Raw genomic sequence first — 22,899 nt, 5'->3', positions numbered from 1 at the left:
CATGCTCACTTGTAATTTTTCTCCTTATGTATCATTACTGTTCCTATTGTGAAGCGTTCTGACACCTTCGGGTAAAGTCCGCGCTATATAAAAACGCAATAAATAAATATGCGATGTAATAACGAGGTCATTGTAATGACAACGTTGGATGTAATAGAACGCAAAGAATCAACATCGTTGTAAACTATGTTTACTGTATATGTTATATGGAATATTTTGTTTCTTAAAAACATTAGTCTGGCTGGCTCTCTCAAAAGTCAGACCTAAAAAGGAATCTGACCTAGTGTAATGTAACTGGTACGAATGTAAAGCGCCGAATGCCCTTGGGGAGAGTCAGAGGTATTACAGACTACAATCAACCCCGCTCACGTGCATACCCAGGGTCAATACTCCACGTTTCCTTCCAGCCCCCTCTCCCTCCAACCCTTCCTTAAGAACTGGAGAAAGCTGCATTAACGCCTGTCCAAGACAAGCTCCACAGTTCTACCCTTAGCTAACGCTTCTTTTAAGTTAGACAGAGACACCCTTCCTTTTGGGCAACAGCCAGAACGACTCGACGTCTCCAGAGCCAATCAATACTTCGGGATTTTGTGCTGCGCATTAGGATTGGCTCAGATTCCTCAATGCCGGATCACTTCCTTCATTAGCGGTACCTCCCACTTCCAGACGTCTCCGGAATGTGTTCAGCCGTCGGATTGGTTGTTTTGTGACCCGGAAGTACCAGAATTATAGACCACATCCGCTAAGCTCGAGTCGAGAACTGACAGTAGGAGAAATTCACGGATGGCTTATGTAAGTAGCCGGTAGATGTTAACATTATGCTGGACTTAAGAGTCGGAATTTAGACTGAAGCTGTTCCCATATACCGATGAATTTTGGGCAGATTTTGCAATATTCCAAAGGCTGATATTAGGAAGGTGGTCGGTACAGGATCCTAACGCAGACAGTGCATAATAAATACATTAGAAAGTCTGGGTGTGTCGTCATAGTGAAATGAAACCCGAGTTTTATTTTTTACGAGTCGTTTGGGACATATAATGAAAAATCATTAAAGCAAGTATAGCTGATTAAAAGCTGAAATAAAAAGCCAAGGTGATTCCTGTTTGAATAAATTATAGAAATGCATAGTTTGACTAGACATTGTAAATGGACAACATATTCTTAGTAGAATGCAGAATTTTTGGAAATGGCATTTTCGTAATGTACTTACTGTTTTGTTTGGGGACAATTCAGGCTGGTGCATATCATTTGGGGACTAACCTGTTTGTACTACACGTTAAAGTTAGGTTTCACAGTTGCAATCTATTTTACAAATATTTACATTGTTTAGACCCGGGGAAATTGAGTTGATCAATGTATGACGTGGTGAATTAACGTTTCTGATAGGCACTAAATATAATTCCGTGTCCTTTACATCTTTTCTCCACAGATTAAAAAAAAATGTGAGCAGTACACGGGCACACAGCCATGTTCCTGCACAAGTCCACACACTCCCGTGAATGTGGGCAAACCACTTAAACTCTGGTCTTTAAAAAAATAAAACAGTTCGAGTGCCGAGAAAACGAAACACGCACGCTGACATCGTCATACTCAGTATCCAGTGCATTTCAGATAAAAGCGGCCAAACTACGATACATTAATTTTTAAGGTAACAGTTTGTTTATTGTTTCAAATTTGAGGTGTCTGCCTCCACAATGAAAGAGAAAGGGCGGCTTAAGTTTGCTATATGTGAATTAATAGAAAAAAGTAGTTTACTTTGTAAGACTGGATATATTGCTAAGCTGCCTATTTGGGTCACACGAAAATATTTATCTTGGAAAAGATAAAACTCGAACCACTACTTTGTAAACCTTAAGGAGCAAGGTCCACTACACTTTTTCTTCACATAGCCATAGTATAAACCATTTATCATAGTGTTGTTTAGTATGTATTTTTCATCATATTATGCTGTTGTTTTATTCCTTACTTTATAGTATTTATGCAAATATCAGAATACAAAAGGATTACCCATGATCAGAAAATGGCAGTCTGTGAATTTGGTGACAGCAGAACCGAACGTTCAAAATTGAAGGGGAGAGGAATCCTAGATGCTCATGTCTGGGAGGGGGTAAGGGGCGAGCGACCTTGATCTCATCTATCTTCAAAGCACATTTCAGCTCATCAGTATTTCAGGCTTGTCAGAGTAACCAGTAATCTTGACATACTTAGGAATACAGTATCGGTGTGGCTAGAAACGCAGACCCCTACAATTACATTATCTTCTTGCTCAAGAAAAACAGTGGGCATCCGTGCATAAGTGAACTGAACATTTAAAGTGACACAAGTAATGGATCTCAATTACTAAGGGACTCTCAAAAGAGGTGTATTCCACCTCCACTGATCGATCTTACTTGTCATCCTCATCGTGTAAGCTTACTTCTCTCAGTCGTGCACATGATCCTGAGCAAGCGTGGGCCTGTTTAGAAGTTTGTACACATACCTGGCATTTGTGTAAAGCATCCATACCTACTGTCGCCACTAGTTGAGTGCATGTTGAGCGAGTTATCTTACATGCACTTCCTTATTTGTTTATTTGTTGGTAGCATACTTTCCATGCATACATTTCAATAATTGTGTTTCCAGTTCCATCCAAGAGGAGTCACCAGTGTCTTGTGTACCCATTTGTTTAACCCCGTAAGTGCTGAGGCCTCTCTTTGATGTTTGGTGTATTCGTTCTTAAGCCTTTACAACTTTATTCCACAAACCGTATGCAAGCCAAATTTGCATTATTTTCCCTAGATGTTCCGACTTTGAAAGTTACACATGGGTAAACGCTCTATGAATGACCTTTATGCTGGGAATACTTGTTTACATGACAGAGTAGTAGCCCTGAAAAAGGAACAAAACTCGTTGGCTGTTTTTTAATTCTAAAATAAGAATAAAGAAGTTTGGAACCTATTGGAGCCTTACGTGTTTGACTTTTAAAACTATTTCACTGTGTGCATTCCAGTTCAGTTGTTTTTGTGTGTTTTTTATGCATTTGTGGCAGCAGTTTCTTTTGCAGCTGGGAATTGGTGGGGTTGCGCCTAAACATTCAAACTTAATTGTTAAAATTAAAAGTTCAGGCTTCATGGATTCCCTTGGAGGGAGTCGAGAAAATAGCCAATATGCAGAAACAACTTTTTTTTGTGTGTGGTAAAAATGGGTAAATATGCTGTTCAAGAACGTATGCATTTTTATTTTCCTATGGATGACATCAACAAGAGGTTTGTCGTACTAAATTCGCCCACTCCTGAGCCTTCAGAAATAGGCAGATGTACAAAAATAAAAAAACAACCTTTTTTTACCACAGTTTTTGCAATTTTCTATGAGGTAGTCAATTTTTTCTTCTTTTTGTGGTTTCTTTATACTTGTAGTTTGTGGTGGAAACTGGTGTGAAACTAATGGGTGAACCCTGAAAGCTGTATATTTCTGTAATGTTGACATTATTCTTAATTCAGCATCGGATGTTTGTGTGGATTGCTCAAGGTTTTCCCTACAGAAACTAGTACAAAAACTAATCAAGATGAGTAGGAAAGAAAGAGAGCTCTTTTCATCTGTATTATTTTTTTTTCTTTTTCCTCGATCCTTTTTACAGAAATATTATACCATAACGTCTGACTGATATTTCTGTCACAGAGATCAATAGGGGCTTATTACGATGTCAGGCGGACGACACAGTCTCAGAAACAGGACCGACTGGCATCCGGTCAGCTGTCCCGACCGCTTAATTCCGATGCGACCACACATGGTGCGGTTGCATACTCTCATTTCCCTAAACTGGCCGTAGCACAAGCTCCCATAGGGAAATAGGAGTTTGTTTTCATTCCTGCACTTTGTGGCAAGCACCCAAGGGTGCCTGCCACGTGGTGCAGGGAACAACGCCCCCTTGGCCCCCAACTGGAGGCCGCAAACAGAAGGGGGCTCTGCTAGGGGGCCCCCCAAACTCGTTTTTCGACATGCTTTCCATGTCAGAAAGCTGTCGCAAGTCAGGCATGGAAAGCATGCTGGAAACCGTACATCGTAATCAGGAAGGCATAAAACTCTGTCCATATGGATTACGAGCCCGTCGGAATCCAGCTGGAATGACAGACCGGTTTCACTTCTGACCGCCTAAATTGTAATTAGGCGGTCAGAAGTGAAACCAACGATCTCTGTCGGAAAGCCTCCGATCTAAGGTCTGAGGCTTTCCGACCAAGATCATATTCAGCCCACATTGTGTTTGTTGGAAGTCCAAAAGTACGCAATACCCAAAGCTGAGCTGCAGCAGCTTATAATTTTTTAGTTATGTACTGACCATGGATCAATTTCTATGGTAAAATCTAATAAATTAAAATTGATATGAAGGAAACCTATTCAATTTTTTAAATGTGTTCAGGATAATGAGTCTAAGATTAGTGGTTATTTGAACAATTGTGAATATCATGTGATTCCGAGGGCATTTTGCTGCATGTGTTTTCTTTGCACACTTGATTAGATTTGAAGCAAAATCTGGGGAGGAGGAATTCAGTTGCTAATAACAAATGTTGTACTATTCTGTGTTCTGATGCTAAAAAGTGGTAACCCTCTTGTGTGGGTGGTTCTTTCACCTACAGCATGAAAGGTCCCAAAAGGCAAGACGGAAACAAAGATTTTCCTTTTAAATGCCCTCGTTCTAATACTGTGAGTAGCTATAGTTTTTGGGTTCCGACTTGACTGGCATCCAGGAAAACCTACCAAACTCGTACATTTCTGAAAACTAGACACCAGGGGATGTCCAGGGTGGCATGACTTGAGTGGGCTTTACCACATTTTCTTTCCCCTGTAAGAATCAAACTTTGGCTAAAATCACAAATTTTCCTCATTTCATCGAGGTACACAGATAATTTCTACCACTTAGCATTCCCACAATTCTCCCTGTAATAGTGCTTGTCGGTGGGCCTATCGGCAACAACAGAAACTGGTTGAAACGTAGTGATATCCACACAACCCATAATTCCCAATTGTCTCTGTTTTGGAAATACTCAGGCATGGAGATGTTTACCAGTTGATGGCTGATTCAGAGCCTAAACAGTGCAGCCATTCAACATGGCAATTGAAAAGAAATTTGGGTTTCCTTGCGAGTGGTTGTGACATATGGGCTGGCAGAGAGCCTCCTTCCTGGCTCCACCTAAGGACGGAAATATATTCTGCTGTTCTAGGAATGGGGATCGATGCAAGGCTGGCCCAGCTTCCCATCCCATTTTTTTGTCTTTGTTGAGCTTTCAGCCCCCCAGCATGAGCAGATTCACCACATATCTGTCTATCAAAGTGAGTATTAAAAAGCCCTTCCATCTGAGGGAAACATGTGAGAAACCGACTGGGATGCAGGGCTTGGCTGTCTTCTTTCTGCCACCCTGAGGAGACAGAATGTGGGGCTAATCTCATCTCTGCTGACACAGATGTCAAAAGTATGCCCAAACGATTCCAAACATCCTCTTGTGTTGCCATAGGGATCACAGTATTCTGATTGTTCTGCCTTCTGGGCTAGGGTTACATCCTAATGCCAGGGTAGGCCAGAGTTTGCTCCATTGTAATTTTAAACCCAAATCCTGCTCTTTAATGCACTATTGTTTCCCTTTCCCCCACATCTGCCCTGGGGAGGGGTAGAAAGACTGTTGGCACCATTGGAGTAAGGGGTGTTGGCTGTTAAGGGTCGGTACCACCTTTTTTTTTTTTTTTTTTCTTTTCCCTTTCTCTCCCTCTAAATAATATTTCTGACTTAGTGGGCTTTCTGCCCTCCATGCGGGGCAGATTGAGCGTACACATTCTAAGAGCCCTCCCCAGCCCCCCAGGAACGGAAAGACTTAAAATGGTCCTTTTTGAATACATGGCCATGTCATGGGGGCTGCTTCCTCACTTTAAAGTCATCCCTAGTGCCTAGAGGGTGGATCCCAGCTCGAGAATTATCCTCATGTGGCAGTCCCCCAAGCAGGGATCCACAAGGTAGAGGGTACTATTGGGAAGAGGCCCATTTCAACAGTTCACCACGGGACAAACACTGGCTCGCTCTCGACTGGTTGCCCTGTGGTGATTGCACAATCATCCCACCCTCTCTCCCCCTGATCCCCTTCCAGCCTTGCACATGGACATTTTACCACCCACAACTGCAGTGCAGGCAGTGCAATGCCTGTCAGCAAAAATGACACAGCCGATGGTCCATATACCTGTGACTTTTGGTCAGAAGGGCTGGGATGCCTTTAGGCACTAATCCTAGTGAAAGCTGTTGAATCTTAGAGGCTCTTGGCTGCTTTCACTTTTAGTCTCTGTGACACCTCTGTGCATGTCGCGCTGCTAGTCAGGGAGACTATTTAAAAAAAAAAAAAATCTCCGGCTATGATGCAAGCACTTTACTTAACAGCTCGAAATTTTTAGCCAACCAGAAAATCCTTAAATCCTACTGGTACAAGTCCCAGACGGATTTTCTGTCTGCAGTGGGAGGATTAGACGTTTGCATCCTCTTCTCTGCATAAGTACTGCAGAGGATGAGAAACTTTCGTCCATCGCAATATAGGGATTAATACACTTTTCATTAGAATCAAGAGTGCATCATCGAAGTATAAACACAGCAATGGCCTTTGCGTTGTTTTGAAGAAACACTTGAATAGCACTTTATTTCACTGATGAGGCACGAAAAAGCCCGCGGTAGACGGTTCGGTACTCTGCATTTTGGACCATGGGGTAGAGTTCAATGGAATGAGTATACATTTTCATTCTCTGTCCTAATTAGGTGAAAATGCAATTGCATGCTTCCCTTTGTCCAGTGATTCATTTTCTTAACCCTTGTGAAAACATAACGCTTAAACCACTGCAGTGATAACCTTGGTAGCCATGCTTCTGTGGAAACCGTTTCATTGTTTTGCATTGCTAGTGCTAAGACATGTACAGCTATAGTGAGGTTCCATTCCCCCTTATATGCACCAGCTCCCTCATTCGATAGAGAAATCTTCTCCTCCTTATTATTTCAGAACTATGCTGCACAGCTCTTTCCTTACTTTCATGCCCCATTGCGAGAGTAATGATTCCTTTATTTCTCATCTTCTCAAATATACTACAGATGAACAGCTCTGTTCCGACTAAGTCACTTTCCCTTTAAAAGTTATGAATTAGAACTCCTAATCACATTATAAATGAATATATGAGCATATATAGACTTTTGAAATACAAACATAAAAGATGTTGACAGCCCTAACAGAAAACTTTAATAAAATGCACTGAAAGAAAGGTTTATTTCATCCTTGTTATTCAGCAGTTTACATAAACCATTTGATGGCAACATTTTTCTTCGACCATTCCAGACAGCCATTCCCATTTAGTAGACTCCATTGTGTTCCTTTTTCGTCCAATACAGCAGCTTTTAAAAACATATGGAATCAATACAGATTCTTACTGTACTGAGCATACACTTGTTATCCTGCACTGAAGGAAGCCACAGAATATCCAGATGTAAAGAAACGTTTTACAGGGAGTTCATAACTTCCTTATTTTGATTAGTGTAGAAGCCCTGTAGTAACGTAAAATCCGAACTTTCAGTAAAGCTCGTTTAAATGTTATTTGGTGGAGTTTTAGATCCAACCAAAAGAAATAAAAAAAATCTTTAAAAAAAAATCAGCTTTGTGTTTAAATAATGCTTAATTTTCATCCTCAGCACTGATGGTTAAGGGCTGTCTGAAGTGCCAGCTAACAGTTTAGTATAGGCTGTATTAAATATTAAAGTCCAATTTATAGCTGTCGATAATTAATTTCGGCTAAGATCTAGGAAACCGTTAATCAAACAACAGCTCCTAGTCAGCTGAGACCTCTGGAGCAACTGAGTTCGCTTGTAATGTAAACCCTCTGAGAAGTTACACCTTAAGTTTCCGACTGCATAACACAAACATACAAGTGACGATCTGCCAGATAAAGCTCATCTATCTCCGCTGAAACTGTAACACAAAATGGACAACAAGACTGTCAAAACCAACAGACCTGCAGCATGCAGATAAACACATGAAACAGAAATAAATGCAAAGAAAAAAATAAACGTAACAGAAAATACAGTAGCACACATAATCATTGATACTTCTGATTCTCACCTGTCAGCTCCAAACTGTTAAAAGATAAACCCAGTCATACCAAATACAGCTATACATAATTCCTCTGAGATTTCCTGTGGTTTTTTTCTGCACTTCATCTTGTGATCTTCCCTAATATTTTGCTATTACACCAGTACTTTCATTTCAAGCACTCCGCATTACAACTCTACCTCTGCAGCTCTTAGCTACAATTGGATATTTCACACAAAACATGTCTCCTTTTAATGATTATTCCCTTTCTTTTTATAATCCAGGTACTTTGCTTTAACCCTTACACTTAAGATCTATACTTCTCTCGTTCCAACGTCTGTCCATCCAGGAGGACACAGCTGTACTTCTCTACAATTTAAAAGGAGCCCTACTCATGATAGTAGTGAAATCATAGTTCGTATTTCTTCAGTTAGCATCTGAATGGCAACTGACAATTCTGTAGACTCACACCATTCTTTTAATGTGTTCCTCTGCACCACTCGCCTGGGGCCCATAATATGTAATAATTAGTGTTATATTGCAGCCTTTTTCAAAACGTCTACATTTTGCTGGATACAAATTTCACACAGTTATCTGTCACTGAAAGGTGGAACAGTCCTTAGCAAGCAAATGTTTTTGTAAATAAATAAAAAAAAAAGCTTTTGCTAATGTAATATTAAAATGACCTTCATGCGCCAGTTTCGTATGTGCCTGCCACACCTACCCTCCTGTACCACCCTTTACATACAAACTTCCATCCCATCTACAACTCATCCACATTTTCACTAACCTCAGTTTCTTGTACAAAATTGTTCATGGCGGCTAACTACTGGGCTTTTTGCATCGAGAAAGACACTGACACACTGAGACTCAGTCTCCCATTTTCCTCTTCTGTAAGTCAAGGAAAAAAAATGGATTGTCGTATCTAACATCTGTAAAACATTCCCCACCAATTCTATACTTGCCAGTCTTTCAAAGGATGCTGACCTAGTAACAATGGAAATGTTTGTAACGGGAAGTAAAAAGAACAATGGTCCCTTCAGGTACAGTTTTAAGTCCTTTATAGTCAAACTATAATAGTTTGATACAAGTAGAGACAAGGTTATGCTAATGTCTTTTCGACCACACTAATGAAGGCTGCACCGAACTGTCACTGCTTCTCTGTGTTCGGGCACACAACGCATTTGCCTTTATCAGGAAGGTGAAAGGCAGAGATTCTCAATCACTAGCCTGGACAATTAGGGACCTGCACTGCCATCTTTACTTCTCTCGATGCCGATAACGAACAATTGAATCATCTGTTAAATAACTTACCCGCGACTCATTGCCGTTGACGTTGTTACATGCATTCATTAATCTGAGAAATAGGGCTCCTTTTTAGGTCGAGGACCGCCGGTCTGCCGAAGGCAGAACCGGAAGTCGGAGATTTAATGACTTGGAGAAGAGGGGCTTGAACCCGCCCCTCTTCTCCCCTGTTCTCCATTGGCTGGCCTCTTGAATGCTGGCCAGCCATTGGAGAAGAGGTCCGTCACTCCGAACAGGCCCCGTCCTTTTCGGATTCGGGGGCGTGTTTTTTTCAAGAAGTCTAATTATCTCCTCCAGCCAATGACAGGAGGAGAACACGCTCCCAAATCCGAAAGCTCCGCTGCCTTTCTCCGAGGCATTTCTGCTTCGCCTCGGAGAAAGGCAGTGGTGTGCTTGTTTTCACAGCGCCGCGAAGCTACCAAATGGGCCAAACGCGCTGGCGGCTTCTCGCCGCATGGAGCCCAGAGCGCGCGAGTGTTTATTTCAACTACCCGGGAGGTTGCCACGATCAGAGATAAGGTGCGTGTGGGGGGGTGGGTATAGCAAAGGGGTGTTAAAATGAGGTACTGAAGTCCCCTGCTCGGTTTATATTTTTGTAGGTATGGTGAGGTTTACACAATGCCCGGATGAGAAGTGAGCGCATTGTCGTATGTGTAAAGTCTGTCCCCGCACTTCAAGACGGGAGGGGTTGCGGTCCACACCCAGCCCGAGAAACACTGGACCGACCAGAGTATATCAGCTCGTAGCGCACAGAGGCGGTTTGTTCAGCCCGAAGCGCTAGAGAAGTAAAGCTACTCTTTTGCCGGCACTCTTTCTTTAATGTTTGTTTTCTTTTAACTGGGAACCCAAAACTGCATGGTTTGTTTTCTTCAATAAAAACCAAACGAAAACGACTGGGAATCGTTGCCTTCGCTGCCCACTTCCGCCATATTATTTGTTAGAAGGCATTAACCCTTATTAGAACATTGGAATGTTGGAAGCTCCATTGAAAACAATGGAGCACTCCAGGCTTATAATGGCTGGTATAAGCCCGGAGCACCTACATTCCAATGTGTCTTTGTTCACAGCTCTGGCTGTGAACAAAGACTTCAGGGAGCCTGAGGGGAATTCAATCCCCTCGCGCTCCCTGAAGGCTTTGTTTTGTTAGAACATTCTGCCCTCTAGTGGCAGAATGTTCTAATAGCCTTATAGCCCTTCGTAGCAGGGCTATACCGGCTTTTAAAGTCCCTCTGCTTTGTTAAAGTCCCTCGCCTTCGGCTCGGGCCTTTAACGCTGCAGCGGGCCTTTAACAGCCGGTATAGCCCGCTACGGCGGGCTATAAGGCTATAATATCTGCACTGTAGGAAGGAAAAAGGGTTGAAGAGCCGAACCTGCAACGAAAATATATGCCGTGGTGTTCGTTTGTTGTGTTGTTTGGGGGAGGGGGGATTCTTAGTGGATAGAAGGGATGCAAACGTTTTCGCATCAAAGCAGTATGTGCCACACTCCCTGGCGAACATTTCACCGGATATATCACCACTTTATATACGTGAAGGCATATGAGGTACGAACTACCTATGGAAACATTTCCAGTTGTTTTTGAAACTGGCAATTTGTTCTATATGTAACAACGGGACTGTCACCTCACCATGCATCACCTTCCTCCTGCGCGTCGCTTGCCGAGATCCCCCCCCAAACAACAATACTTAATTTGTTTTCTTTAAATAGCGCCTCTCTGATAAATACGAGCGTGGCATTATTGCCTTACCGTTGCGCCATGTTTTTTTTTTAGTCATCATATTTTGGGAACAAAATAATTAGTTTAAAAACAGAAAGTGGAGGACTCTTATTTTTAATGTTTGGATGCCACCTGTCACCTTCAATGGTGTGAGTGAAAAAAGACTGTCTGCTGAAGACCTGTTTCTCTCATGGATGTTCGGCAATCAAAGATACATTTTGTCCTGTTTGCGGCTGACGGTGCTGGTATAATTTTATGATCTGCATTTGCATTTACACCCTCGTTGTTTCGGTGTTTTGTACTGCACACAGTGTGCTTGCACATGGCTCTCTGCGCACTGCCTTCACCAGCGTAAACCGCTCTGGCCACGTGGCCCGCGCTATATAAAATCCATAATAAATAAGCCACGGAGAGCAGTGCTTGGGTGTGGGGGAGGGGGTGTTTCCTATAGGACAGGTTCTGAGAACACACTAACAAGGTCTCTTAGGCACACGAACAAGAGCTACACCAGATGCTAATATCATTTGCACCCCTTTTCACACTTGCTCCTACGAGGGCAAGGTGTAAAAAACACACACCAGTGAACCCGCTTAGAAATCGAGTCGTTTTCTGTAAGAATATAGATTTGTGTTAAATGAACAATATTTGGGAGGTAAGGTTATGTGACTGGGCATTTAGTATGGGGTAAATATAGACAGACCCAGGTGTTGAGAGCGCTTGGAATCCTTTTTTTTGATTTGGTGTAAACATATTGTGGGGAAAAGTACACTGAGAAAGTCGTGTCAAAAATGCAGTATACTGAAAAATTAAAATTAAAAAAGGTGCTGCTACCGCAAAATCGAAAAATATTGTGGCTTACAAGGCAAAGGTTAGCTTACTAGGAGCAAGGGGGCTTCCTGCTAAAGTAGAGAGGAGATTTAAAGTGAAGTGGGAAGGTGGCGGGAGACTAGAGGATGTGGCATGAGGGTCAGAGCTGCCGACTTTGGAGCTGAGGAATTCGAGTCTCCGTGCAAGCTCACTATCCTGTGATTCTGGGCAAATCACTTAATCTCCCCGTGCCGACCAAAAATCAATGCATCCTTATGTAATGTGTATGGTGCTCATGTGAAGGCTCGAACACCTTCAGGCCGAGTTGTGATATATAAACCCGCAACAAAAGGATTTCGATTTTTCAGGGAGTGGTAGCTTTAAGGAGTAGTTAGGAGCTTTTACTGTTTAGGAAAGGCAGCTTTGAGGGGTGGTAGGGGTAGTAAGGGTTTGTTAAGTTCAATGCGCTGAGATCCAATGAGTTTTAGCTGGATGTTTATGTGTAGCGCAAAACAGATCCTACCTTTTGTATGCTAGGCAGGTCGCAGGCAGTCAGCCCCCTCTTACATTCTGGATTCGGAATTCCTCATGAAAGCACCCATGGCATACCGGAAAAGAAACATCATACCAGCTAACAAGGGAAAGCGAAAGTGAGGTTTACACAGTATGCCCGGATGAGAAGGGAGCGCATTGTTGTATGTAAAGTCTGTCCCCGCACTTCAAGACGGGAGGGGTCGCTGTCCACACCGAGCTCGAGAAACACTGGACCGACCAGAGTATATCAGCTCGTAGCGCACAGAGGCGGTTTGTTCAGCCCGAAGCGCTAGAGAAGTAAAGCCACTCTTTTGCCGGCACTCTTTCTTTAATGTTTGTTTTCTTTTAACTGGGAACCCAAAACTGCATGGTTTGTTTTCTTCAATGAAAACCAAACGAAAACGACTGGGAATCGTTGCCTTCGCTGCCCACTTCCGTCATATTATTTGTTAGAAGGCATTAACCCTTCATATCTGCACTGTAAGAAGGAAAAAGGTTTGAAGAGTGAACCTGCAACGAAAATATATGCCGTGGTGTTCGTTTGTTGTGTTGTTTGGGGGAGGGGAGATTGTTAGTGGATAGAAGGGATGTAAACGTTTTAGCATCAAAGCAGTATGTGCCACACTCCCTGGCGAACATTTCACCGGAGATATCACCACTTTATATACGTGAAGGCATATGAGGTACGAACTACTATGGAAACATTTCCAGTTGTTTTTGAAACTGCCAGTTTGTTCTATATGTAACGACGGGACTGTCACCTCACCATGAATCACCTTCCTCCTGCGTGGCGTTTGCCGAGATCCCTCCAAAACAACAATACTTTGTTTTCTTTAAATAGCGCCTCTCTGAAAGTTTGACGTTTCTCAGCGTCATAAATACGAGTGTGGCATTATTGCCTTACCGCTGCGCCATGTTTTTTTTTTAGTCAACAGATTTTTTTGGAACAAAATAATTAGTTTAAAAACAGAAAGTGGAGGACTCATTTTTAATGTTGGGATGCCACCTGTCACCTTCAATGGTGTGAGTGAAAAAAGACTGTCTGCTGAAGACCTGTTTCTCTCAAGGATGTTCGGCAATCAAAGACACATTTTGTCCTGTTTGCGGCTCACCGAGCGAGGCAACTGACGGTGCAGGTATAATTTTATGATCTGCATTTGCATTTACACCCTCGTTGTTTCTGTGTTTTGTACTACACACAGTGTGCTTGCACATGGCTCTCTGCGCTCTGCCTTCGCCAGCGTAAACCACTCTGGCCACGTGGCCCGCGCTATATAAAATCCAAAATAAATAAGCCATGGAGAGCAGTGCTTGGGTGTGGGGGAGGGGGTGTTTCCTATAGGACAGGTTCTGAGAACACACTAACAAGGTCTCTTAGGCACACGAACAAGAGCTACACCATATGCTAATAACATTTGCACCCCTTTTCACACTTGCTCCTACGAGGGCAAGGTGTAACAAGCATTTCCAATGCAATGGTCTCGGCATTGGTAAAGTTAGAGCTATTGGCATTGCTCATGACATTATTTTTGTTTATGTTTTTGTTTTTAAAACATTTAAAGAAACGGCATTGTCATGAGCAATGCCAATAGCTCTAACTTTAACAATGCCGAGACCGTTGCATTGTAAATGCTTGTTAATGTCGTTGACACTTCATAATGATGACTCCTTGTAAATGAGTCCCTGGGGTTAAATCAGGGATGTGGAATTTAATGAAATAACGACTTGTCCATGGGACAGGTTGCTTCATAAATCTACTTGTCTTGTAACAAAATCCACTTGTCCCTTTTGTGCGTGTAATGCAGTGACAAATTATGACAGCAATCACATTATTTAAGAGCTCCAAAATAGCCTCTCTAATTATGCCAGGGCTCCTTCCATAGTAGGGTTTGAATACTAGCAATTCCCTTATGTTGCCACGTTTCCCCAGATCTACATACTGGCACTGAAGGTAAGCAACAGTTCCAGGGTTGGAATACCCTTGAGTCTGTGCAAACCTACTGACTTGCATGTTTTAAGGATTTTCACCAACTCTTCTCTAATCTTTTCCCATACTGAGAAAGGTTGGCAATGTACTCCTGACCATGGCAGACATAAAACTTCTTCCAGGGTTGGGGAAAAAAGTGGTTGGAGGGAAAGTGAACTTGCAAACACTCGGATTTTCGCACAAGCAAATCTACACCTGCATATTTGCTCATGCTAAAATGCGGTTCACAAATATTTTCTGGGAGTAGTATTTCTTGGCCTTCTTTTGTAAAGTCTTGTGTATTCACGAAAGTCGTATATCTGCGCTTAATGCAAGGACAGGAGTGCACTTTTGAGACTTTATTTAATAATTGAGCCCCTAATTAGGTCTGGCGTTAACCTTTTGCGTTTATTTAAATTCTGTCTCTCTCTGTTGTTCGGCTAGCTTCACTGTGAGTGACCGCATTCTGTTCTTTCAAAAGGAGCATAATCGACACAGTCGTTTTGTTCAGTGCCAGGAACTACTGTGGCAAGTGTGCTTTTTGAGACCAAAACAATTTTTGCTTTTGCCAATGTTTGTTATAATGATGAGGGCCCGGCAGCTCCCACATCAATACGGTTTTACAAAAAACATGCCAAATCAATTCACTCCTTGTCAAAACCAAAAGCCTGACTAACAATTTCGGACCTATTGGCTTTACCAATGCTTGTCTATTTTTATGTTTCCCATAATCTTATTAAAACTGGTTACACTAATCTTCCATTATGAATATTTTTGGGAAACAAACACTAGCATACATCAACACATTTTACTAATTGAGGCTGCAAAAAAACTACCTAAAATGTTAAGTAGTTTAACAAAATGTATTTGCATTTCTTTTGTGAACATTTTATTTTGAAAGGAAAGAATCCCCAATCTTGCTTTCAAGCTTCTGCATGTATTTGCATCTAACCAGACAGCATTCTGGGAGCAGTATGCATAGCTTCATATTGCTAAACATTGAAAACGTGTGTACACATTTGTATACTGTAATCACTGTCAGTAGTACAGTTTGAGCTTACAACATTTACTTAGATCGCTCACCCGAATAATAAAGGTTTTGCATTAATGAACCATAAATACACGTTTGAACGACGTTAACACCTGGACAAAAATATTACCTTACCTGCAGGCAATGCCTTTCCCTGATCCATAATGTGGTACTGTAAACTGGCAGCCAAAGGGTTTATGATGAAGGGGGGTTGGGCCTACTTGTCCCAAAGACAAAATACACATAAACTTGTTGCTTTTGACCCCAAACAATATGTCCTGGGTGTCGGGCTATAGGAATTCCACATCCCTGCCGGTTAAAGCGCCGATGTTGGTGTAGCCTTTGACAGTCTCTATTTGCATTAAACTATTGCACCTGTATAGTTCCTTTAGGAGTCTCTGACAGCTATTGTCTTCAAGTGCCCATATATGCTTCTGCATCCTCACTTGTTACATTTGTAGTACCCTCTGTTTGTCTTTTGATTGTATATACCTATGAATTATTGATTGCAAAATAAATATTCTTTATAATCTTCAAAATCTAAATGTTGCACAGTATGCGTGATGACTTATATGATGACAGGAAATAAAATTGACTGTTTTTCTAACGTTATGACACTGTCTCGGTTGCAGGAGCCAAATTTACTCAACTAAGGTGTAAAGGACTTACAACTGTACCTGAAGGAACCATTGTTCTTATTACACAGCCTTTCAAGTCGTGCCTTCCTCTCTCCGCATGGTGCTTCACTCAAAAGGTAAAGTAAAGGTCTCTGATCTGTTTTTAACAAAACCTGTCTGCTCCACACAGTTTTAAAATGCTAATTGGCCCTTATCCCTAACACTTAACATCACCATCGCAGTGAAGATATCCTTAACTAAATCCGCTGTGCAGTCCTACATCACATCAAGACAAATGTTTTAAATCAATTTATTTGTGACCACATGTTCTCTGACTGCTGTTCAGAATGATTTACATATGGTTAGTTTCTATGTGAAGTGTTGCGGTGGGCAAAAAAACAATAGAATAAGATGCTGGCCATAGTAATTGCCAGTGGGTGATATTAATTTATGTATTCCACCCATGACCTATTCATTTTCTTGAGTGTGGCAACCTAAGTGTGACAGATATGGGTCCCGTGCTCACTGTGCCACTGAAACTGAAGTCAAGCTAAACCTAATTGATGAAGCCCGGCTAGGCTGAAACCGGTCTGGAGTTGCAAGTGTTCTTGTTCAGACGGCATCACGTCTAACTGTTCGGGCTGGAGAGTTGCTGTTGAAGCAGGCTCAAGACTGATTTGCATAGGGCGGGATCATGCCTGCGATGGTATAATGGGTAAAAGAAGTGGTCTTGGAAGCCTACCGGAGTAATTAATACCAGTGGCTGAGATTAATTTGAGCATTCCATCCATTACTGTTTTGTTGGCTGATATGAAAGCACTAACCAGACATGTCTTTAGCTTCACTCCTTCCTTTGAAATTGCATCTCCCAGATATTCCACTCTATTATTGTCATTCCTGCAAGTCAGGACAGTTGACTTCATAATACATATAAGTATATCAAAAACTGCTCACACATTATGTAGTTACCAAAAATCTTTCTTGGAAAGAAACCGCTCCATTTATTTAATTAAATAACTTGTGCGTGACCCGCAAGTATTGATGAAGTGTGAGACTGACTGAATGTCTTTTGCTGAAACTGAAATGCAGCAGTGAGTTACAAATGCTGTGATATACCATGATCAAATTTTGATTTAGGTTATATGCGGCTCTGAGATCTGATCTGAAAAAAAACCATGCTGCTTTTACCAAGGTGTCAATTAACTTGTCAGTTTTCAAATATATGGGGTGATAATAGACCCATATCCCCATGTTCATCGCCGCAAAATGGGGCACAAGCATAGATTGCTAGTTTTTCTTCTTGCTATGCCATTTGTTGACAACCAAAGGGAGGACTCAATCTGGTCAATCACACCATCTCTACTCTTTTTCTCCTGAATTTTTCTAAGCTCATCCCACGCATTAAAAAGAAGGGGGCATAGGCAATGTTTTACAGGTTGTACCTTACTTTTAAGCTTGTTGTCACAAGCAAATTACACGAGTCGCTGGTACAGCTATAAATAATTCCTTTGAGATTTCCTGCAGTCTAATGAAAATGGCTGTCATTCCTTAATAGAAGTCTAGCAACTGGCTCCTGCATCATCTTACATGATCTCTTTTTTTTTGTCATCCCAGAGTATCAATACCTCTTATGCCACATACAACTTTAATGGCTCAACCATTATACTTGAAACATTTCACAAAGCACCTACTTAGACCTATTGCTTTCTTGGTATGCCGCAGAGCCCATCTGTTGTCACATCCCTTGCTCACCAATACGAAAAAAAGTTAGAGCAGTTTTAGGTACGATGACTGAAGACTTTAATCCACTCATAGCTCACACCAAAACTACGATCAACTGTGATCCATGGAGCTAGTCTTGTTCCATTAAGAGTCCTCTAAAAAGGAACACCCAGAGATTCAGACAGATATAAATATTTTTTGTAACAGGCGTCAATTCTGTTGCATGGCCCACTTTTTACAAATTTGCTAAATTCCTAGACCCTTTGAGTGAAATCCGTTATTTATTATATAATTTTTTTGTATTTCAGCAGCAACCTATTGTTTTTTTTCATATGGATTGTCGTTAAGGAGACTTAAGTCATGCAACCAATCTCTTTGTTTTTAGAATATAGCAGGCTTACTCTAGTCAAGAGAGTTGCCATGAGTGCCAAACTTAAACAAATAAATGGAAGCAGGTTAGGTCACTAGAGACAATAATCATAGGGGGCAGGTTCGTGCTACACCAAGTGTTTAGGCACAGTTGAAACAGAGTTACACTTTGAGTGATATTGCAGCAAACAGGTAAATGGAACATGTAGTTGGAAACAAGTAAGGTGTTTGATGAAACATTTACAGATGTACATTGTTCAGAGCCTTGAGGCTCTTTCTGCGCTAATGGTGTGCTCTACAAATGCACCATTTCATTTCAGAGATACCAGCAGTGGAAAGCGGCAGGCTTTTTGCCAGTGTTTGTCTGTTTACAAAGAAAAGTAGCTGTTTGTATCTCTCAATAAAGACCAGATTTTTTCAGATTGAGTATGTATATGAGAACTTTGTAAAATCTTGGTTGATAGTTATGGTTCAGTGCTTTCTTATACACTTTAATGCTATCTCGTGACGATTTTGGAATTTGGTCCATATGGCACCAGAGTGACTTCAATAAGGTTGATCTAAACATAACTCCAGCTAAAAAGGATATCCCTCGAGTTATTGCAATTATGAAAATAAATGTTTTCAGTTGGTTTCAAAGTTTAGATGAGCATATTCACTTACAGTGAGAATTAAGCTACGTTCTACTATCAGTGGTATTAACCCCTAGACTCTGGATTCTGTAGATCAGCTGGAAATTAATTTGATTTATTTCGTTCGAGATTAAGAGGCAATCCAGTTTACACTTCGACTACATTACCAATATTGCAGACGGTTGGATTTGGGACCTTGTTTCTTAAGTAGGAAAATCTGATTGTAGATTTTAAGACCCGGCAAGAGATGGTGTTTCCTGGTTACGTTTGAACATTTCTTTGTTTTGTAGCCACTGGCCCTATGACCTGACAGCCGTAGTGGTCCACGTTTGTAGGAAAGGCCAGCATTCATTGTTTCCTGAAGAATGCCCAAAGTATTTAGAAATATGTCATAACTTAAGATAAAAATGTACTTGTGGTTGTAGCATCATTTATTATTTGTACTAGCTACATAGACATATGATCATCTGATGAGGGAAGACATAATATCTTCTCCAAACCATGCAAGTTACTTTTGCAGTTCTCTCCTTTGAATAGCTAAGTGCTTGATCAACTTGCACATTTGATTTGTTGTTGCCACACAAAAATATTGTGTAGTTTGTTACTTTAGCAACTTTTAAATATTGGCACATGCTTTATGAAGACATTGAATACTAAGTAGAATGGTCTATAAACTAACCTTAACACCAAATCCATTTGCTTTGTTCATATTAATTGCTTAGTTATGTGTGTGTACACACACACACACACACACACATTATTGTCTGTGTCTTGTTAAATGACTGGACATCTTATTAGTACTTCTTGTTAAGCGAGCGAGCTGACTCGTTGCCACTATGAGGTAACCTATTTTACACTAAGAGCTTGTTAACTGTGTAAGGATATGTAAATAAATAAATAAAGAGAGGGAAGCACTCATTCTTCATCTACCCTTTTTTCAGTTCTGGGATCCACATCTTGTAACTCGTGATCCATGGCAACTGTCATCAGTCGAAGATTCCCAGGAAGAGTCTGCAGAGCAACTACACTGTCCATCCATGGCAGGTGCACAAAGAAGAGAGCGCTGCGGGAAGAGTCTGAGGATTCCACCCAAGATCGTGTGAACAATTGCACTACAGCTAAATTAAACGCAAAAGTGGTGTTGCACCCTGTGGAGTATCGCGTGCTATACAACCCGCTGGCATATTTAGGAACGAAAAAAAATGCCTATTTTTCAGCCGAGGATTCTGAAGATGATTTTGTAGAGAATAACTATTCCAGCTCTAGTTCAAAGCAAATTCAGAATACCTATAGCATCACATGCTCTCGCAGTTTATCAAGTACTAAAAACACACTTCTGGATTTGGCTTTTTCTAAACCCATTAATGTGCCTTCAAGGTTGCCACAGACTACAAAGCCAGTGGATAACAAGCAAATAGCAGAGTCTAATGTTGAAGCCTTCAACACAAAGGAAGACCCAAGAGCATTTCAAAAGCATAGGCCCGGATATAGTTTTCTTTGTAAAGATAACTCTGAACCGTTCACCACTCTTTCTTTTGAAGAAGGAGAGATCATTTTAAAACAAATCTCTCTTTTGAAGAGCAGTCTTACCCCAGAAACACTAGTTGTGTATATGGAAAAACTTGGTCATTTACCAGAGGAACACTTGTCACTTGTAAGAGCAGACACCAGGTTTGCTATGCTTTGTCGATACAGTGTTGACTGTATCCGTTCATTTAGCCCTTCTGAACTTATAAAAATTCTTCAGGCGTTTGTTCAGTTAGGTATTCCAGCAACTCACTCCATGCTAAATGTCTATGAAGTTGAATTATGCCGCCGTGTTTGGGATATGAATGTAGTTCAACTATTATTAGTGGCTGACTTGTGGCGATGCCTGGATCGTATTGTACCTAGGTATCTAGAGATTTTGTACAGTTACTTTCATTTACATTGGAAAGACCTCAGCTTGCCACAGCTCGTTCAGCTAATTTATCTCATTGGAGAAGGAAGGACAGCACCCCCTGATTTAATGGAGAAGCTTGAAACATTGGTATTAAAGAACATTGAATCCATGAATTTAGAAGAGATAGGGGCTGTTTGTTTGGGATACTTTAAGTCACGCAGTGGGTTATCTGAGCATCTTATGCGGAAAATTGGAGACAAGGTTTCCCTTGCAATGGAAGACATAAGCAATTATGCTTTGGTAAATGTACTTAAAATGTTTCGTTTTACTCACGTTGACCATTTACAGTTCTTAAAGCGTCTGGGACAGATTATTCCACAACGTATTCCCTCAATAGGTACTCAGGGAGTCATGCACATATCCCTAGCCTGTGCTGCTCTGCATTACCTTGATGAAAAGATTATGAATGCTATAGCTGAAACCATGCCTTCCCGGGCAGTCTACTGTAGGAGCAAAGATGTTGCCAAACTTCTGTGGTCTTTTGGAGCATTAAATTATGAGCCACCCAATGCCCAGTTGTTTTACTCCAGCCTAACAGACCAAATACGCATGAAGATGCATGAGTTTGAGAAGTTCCCTGAGCATTTACTCACTTGTCTATTGGCTTTGGCTTTTGGTCATCAATTTCCTTTTGACCTTATTGATTTTGCTCTGAGTGACCAGTTTGTGAAGCTAGCCACTAAGGGTAGCCGATTTGAACTAAAAAAAGATCTCTTCACTCTTGATGGCAGTGTGGGGATTGAATGTCCAAAATACACTGGTAATCGCTTGAGTACCCAGCTTAAGGAGGAGATCTCAGAAATGCTTTGGGATTTTGCAAGTAAGGAGCTCTGCACCAGGCTGGAAGTTGTTGAAGCTGCTACTCTACTTGGCGCCATGTTGGGTGGGCCTCATTATGTAAAAAATCACATGATTTTGCCTCATACCAGATCAAATGATCTTGAAGTTCACTTGGACATTAATGGACATGCATTGCCTTTTAATAAAGGTGCCACGGACATTCCAGTTTCCGAGCAACCACTTAAAACCTTGGGCGTTCATCTAACTGATACCTTAATGAGACAACTTTTGAGTGGCAAAAATGAATCTGGCTCTCACTTCCAAAACGTAGAACTGAAACCAAAGTTGGAGGCTGCTGCAAAAGAGGAGATATTACCTGGGAAAGATTACAAGGGAGATTTGGATGTTTCTTTATTTTCAGATGGGGTGCCTCTCACTGACAACCTTCTCAGTATTTTGACTGACTCCAAGTGCGCTACAGAGAACCACGATTCCCAACCTGGGACCAAGCCGAATGTTCTGAAATTAGCTATTCAGGTGTCGAACAGGAACCACTATGCTTATGCTTCAAGGCACTTGCTAGGGCTTCATAGCTTGAAAAGGAGGCAGCTCTGCCAGTTGGGATATGTAGTGATTGAACTACCATTTTGGGAATGGGTTCCAATGCTCAAACGAACTCGCTCTGAAAAACTGGCTTACCTACATCAAAAAGTATTTAGTTGTATTAACTGAACAATCTTGACTGTGAATTCTGGTGATCAACGTGGCATCGATGAGCCATGAGTAATCTGCTTTGATGCGGACTAGGCTGTACAGTTCTTTGATTTAATAAGATATTTATGAATGATAATCAGATGTATAAAATTATCTATGATAAAACTATTTTGAGCTGCTTTGTTGCATTTGCTTTACTGCATATAAATGCCATTCAGTATTTTAGGTATTATCTTCCGTACAGCCTTAGTTTCAAATGAAAACCATCTGTCTAAAAATGCAATGTTTGAGGAACATATTCCGGATAGCATACGGTTTGCATGAGGTTCCCAAACTTCTCAAAACACTTAGCTAGGCAGGTGTTATTTGGTGTTGTGTATCCATCCGCATGCTGTTTCACTGAACAATGCTTTGGTAGGCTTGGCCTTCATTGTTAAGCATGAGTAATGCTTACTTTTTAATTGCTTTCTTGGTTTACTGTTAAGGTGTGGTGAACAATGTGTACCATGTAGTTACTGCTAGGACTTGTTTTTGTTTTTCATTTTCTTAGCATTGTTTATTTGCATACACAAAATTAATGTGTTCTAGGTAGTGAGTCATAGGCATTTCAAAATGAAAGTTCAATTAAATTAATTTCCTCTGAAACCAAGGTAAAACCTAATGGATATAGCTACAATAACTGT

At 41.2% G+C, this 22,899-nt stretch overlaps 2 protein-coding genes across 2 annotated transcripts in view; both read left to right on the top strand.

Annotated features, from left to right (window-relative positions):
• Window positions 1-1,630: 1,630 nt before the first annotated feature.
• Window positions 1,631-22,395, top strand: FASTKD5 (FAST kinase domains 5). The gene is made up of 3 exons (XM_085642680.1): window positions 1,631-1,648; window positions 16,073-16,194; window positions 19,722-22,395. Exon 3 carries the CDS (start codon window positions 19,754-19,756, stop codon window positions 22,232-22,234), a length of 2,481 nt encoding a protein of 826 aa, XP_085498806.1. The 5' UTR covers window positions 1,631-1,648; window positions 16,073-16,194; window positions 19,722-19,753; the 3' UTR covers window positions 22,235-22,395.
• Window positions 16,068-22,899, top strand: part of UBOX5 (U-box domain containing 5) — a 175,467-nt gene continuing 168,635 nt past the window's right edge. Inside the window, exon 1 of the mRNA XM_085642681.1 lies at window positions 16,068-16,194. The gene's annotated coding sequence lies outside the window, so the exon portion shown is untranslated. The remainder of the gene's footprint in view (window positions 16,195-22,899) is intronic.

This window comes from Triturus cristatus, chromosome 2_2 (assembly GCF_964204655.1).
Source record: "Triturus cristatus chromosome 2_2, aTriCri1.1, whole genome shotgun sequence".
Taxonomy (NCBI): domain Eukaryota; kingdom Metazoa; phylum Chordata; class Amphibia; order Caudata; family Salamandridae; genus Triturus; species Triturus cristatus.
The sequence above is the reverse complement of the archived record's forward strand: the minus strand, read 5'-3'. Positions and strand labels throughout refer to the sequence as shown.